At 47.4% G+C, this 1,604-nt stretch overlaps 1 protein-coding gene across 1 annotated transcript; it reads left to right on the top strand.

Annotated features, from left to right (window-relative positions):
- Positions 1-129: 129 nt before the first annotated feature.
- Positions 130-428, top strand: LOC104507438 (bromodomain-containing protein 4-like; the record flags this gene model as incomplete). The annotated part of the gene is made up of 1 exon (XM_010148718.1): positions 130-428. A coding segment is annotated over one exon (299 nt), but the record flags the coding sequence as incomplete, so codon positions are not given.
- Positions 429-1,604: the final 1,176 nt, after the last annotated feature.

Genomic DNA, 1,604 nt, shown 5'->3' with positions numbered 1-1,604 from the left:
CCGCGTTCCGGCTTGGTGCCGCGTTTTGGCCTGGCACCACATTCCGGCCTAGCGCCGTGTTCCGGCCTGGCGCCGCGTTCTGGCCTGGCGCCGAGCTCTGCGGTAACCTGTGCCCTTGTTCCCGAGTAGTAAGAAGGAGCCGGTGGCGGCGAAGAACAGCAAACCCCCTCCCGCCTACGAGTCGGAGGAGGAGGAGAAGTGCAAGCCCATGTCCTACGAGGAGAAGCGGCAGCTGAGCCTGGACATTAACAAACTCCCCGGGGAGAAGCTGGGCCGCGTCGTCCATATCATCCAGTCGCGAGAACCCTCGCTGAAGAACTCCAATCCCGACGAGATCGAGATCGACTTCGAGACGCTGAAACCCTCCACCCTGCGGGAGCTGGAGCGGTACGTCACCTCCTGCTTGCGGAAGAAGAGGAAACCTCAAGGTACCTTTTTGCCTCAAACCCCCTTTTCTCTCCTTATTCCGGTGAGGCTTTCCCAGGCTCAGGAGCGAGGCCGAGGCGGGGGCGCCCCGTGCTGAGGAAGGGGGTGAATTACCCTGGGCACCGATTGACCTGTGGGTCACGTCCCGCCCTGGGGGTTGGAATTTGGTGGCGCCGCTGGTAATTCCTGGTTTGTGGGAGCCCCGAGGGGTTCATTCCCGGGCCTCCGCTCCGGAGGCAGCGCAGCCCTTTTCCCCGCTTCCCCAGCAGCTGGGGGAAGCGTTTAGTGCCCGTTTTAGCCAGGTTTGAAATACTTTGCTCACCTGTGATGCCCTTCGGCCTCTTTCCGTGTACCTTGGTCTGGTGTCAGGTGTCACACCCCGTCTAAAGCCGCGTGCGGTGCCTTTTACGCCAGTTCTCGGTCTTAGATCTGACGTCCGAGCCGTTTGCAGCCCATTTTCAACCTTTTAAACCCATTTTCAGCCCATGTTCAAACTTTTACATCCTTTAAATTTGGTTTTGACCCACTTCGAGTCAACTTTCAATCTTTTAAATCCATTTTTCATTTATTTTTAATGTATTTTCAAACTTTTACACCCTTTAAATTCATTTTTAATCCATTTAAAATCAATTTGCAAACTTTAAATCCATTTTTCATTAATCCATTTTCAGTCTTTTAAACCCATTTTCAATCCATTTTCAGGCCATGTTCAAACTTTTACATCCATTGTTAGTCTATGTTTAATCCATTTCAAGGATTTTAAATCTTATTTTCAAACTTTTACACCCTTTAAATTTATTTTTAATCCACTTAAAATCAATTTTCAATCTTGTAAATCCATTTTTCATTTCTTTTTAATCCATTTTCAATATTTTACTCTGTTTTCAATCCGTTTTCAAACTTTTACGTCCATTTTTAGTCTATTTTAATCCATTTCAAGAATTTTAAATCTTATTTTCAATCCATTTTCAGCCTTTTAAACCCATTTTCTATCCATTCTCAAACTTTTACATGTTTTAAATTTATTTTTAATCCACGTAAAATCTATTTTCAATCTTCGCCTCAACCCATAAAATACCAACGCCCCAAAGACCCCTGAGGAGCCCCAGTCATACCCCACCCTCTAAAAAACCATCACCCCAAAGACCCCCGAGCCCCAGTCATACCCCGCCCCATAA

The sequence above is a fragment of the Eurypyga helias genome, unplaced genomic scaffold (assembly GCF_000690775.1).
Source record: "Eurypyga helias isolate BGI_N326 unplaced genomic scaffold, ASM69077v1 scaffold42413, whole genome shotgun sequence".
Classification (NCBI taxonomy): domain Eukaryota; kingdom Metazoa; phylum Chordata; class Aves; order Eurypygiformes; family Eurypygidae; genus Eurypyga; species Eurypyga helias.
The sequence above is the reverse complement of the archived record's forward strand: the minus strand, read 5'-3'. Positions and strand labels throughout refer to the sequence as shown.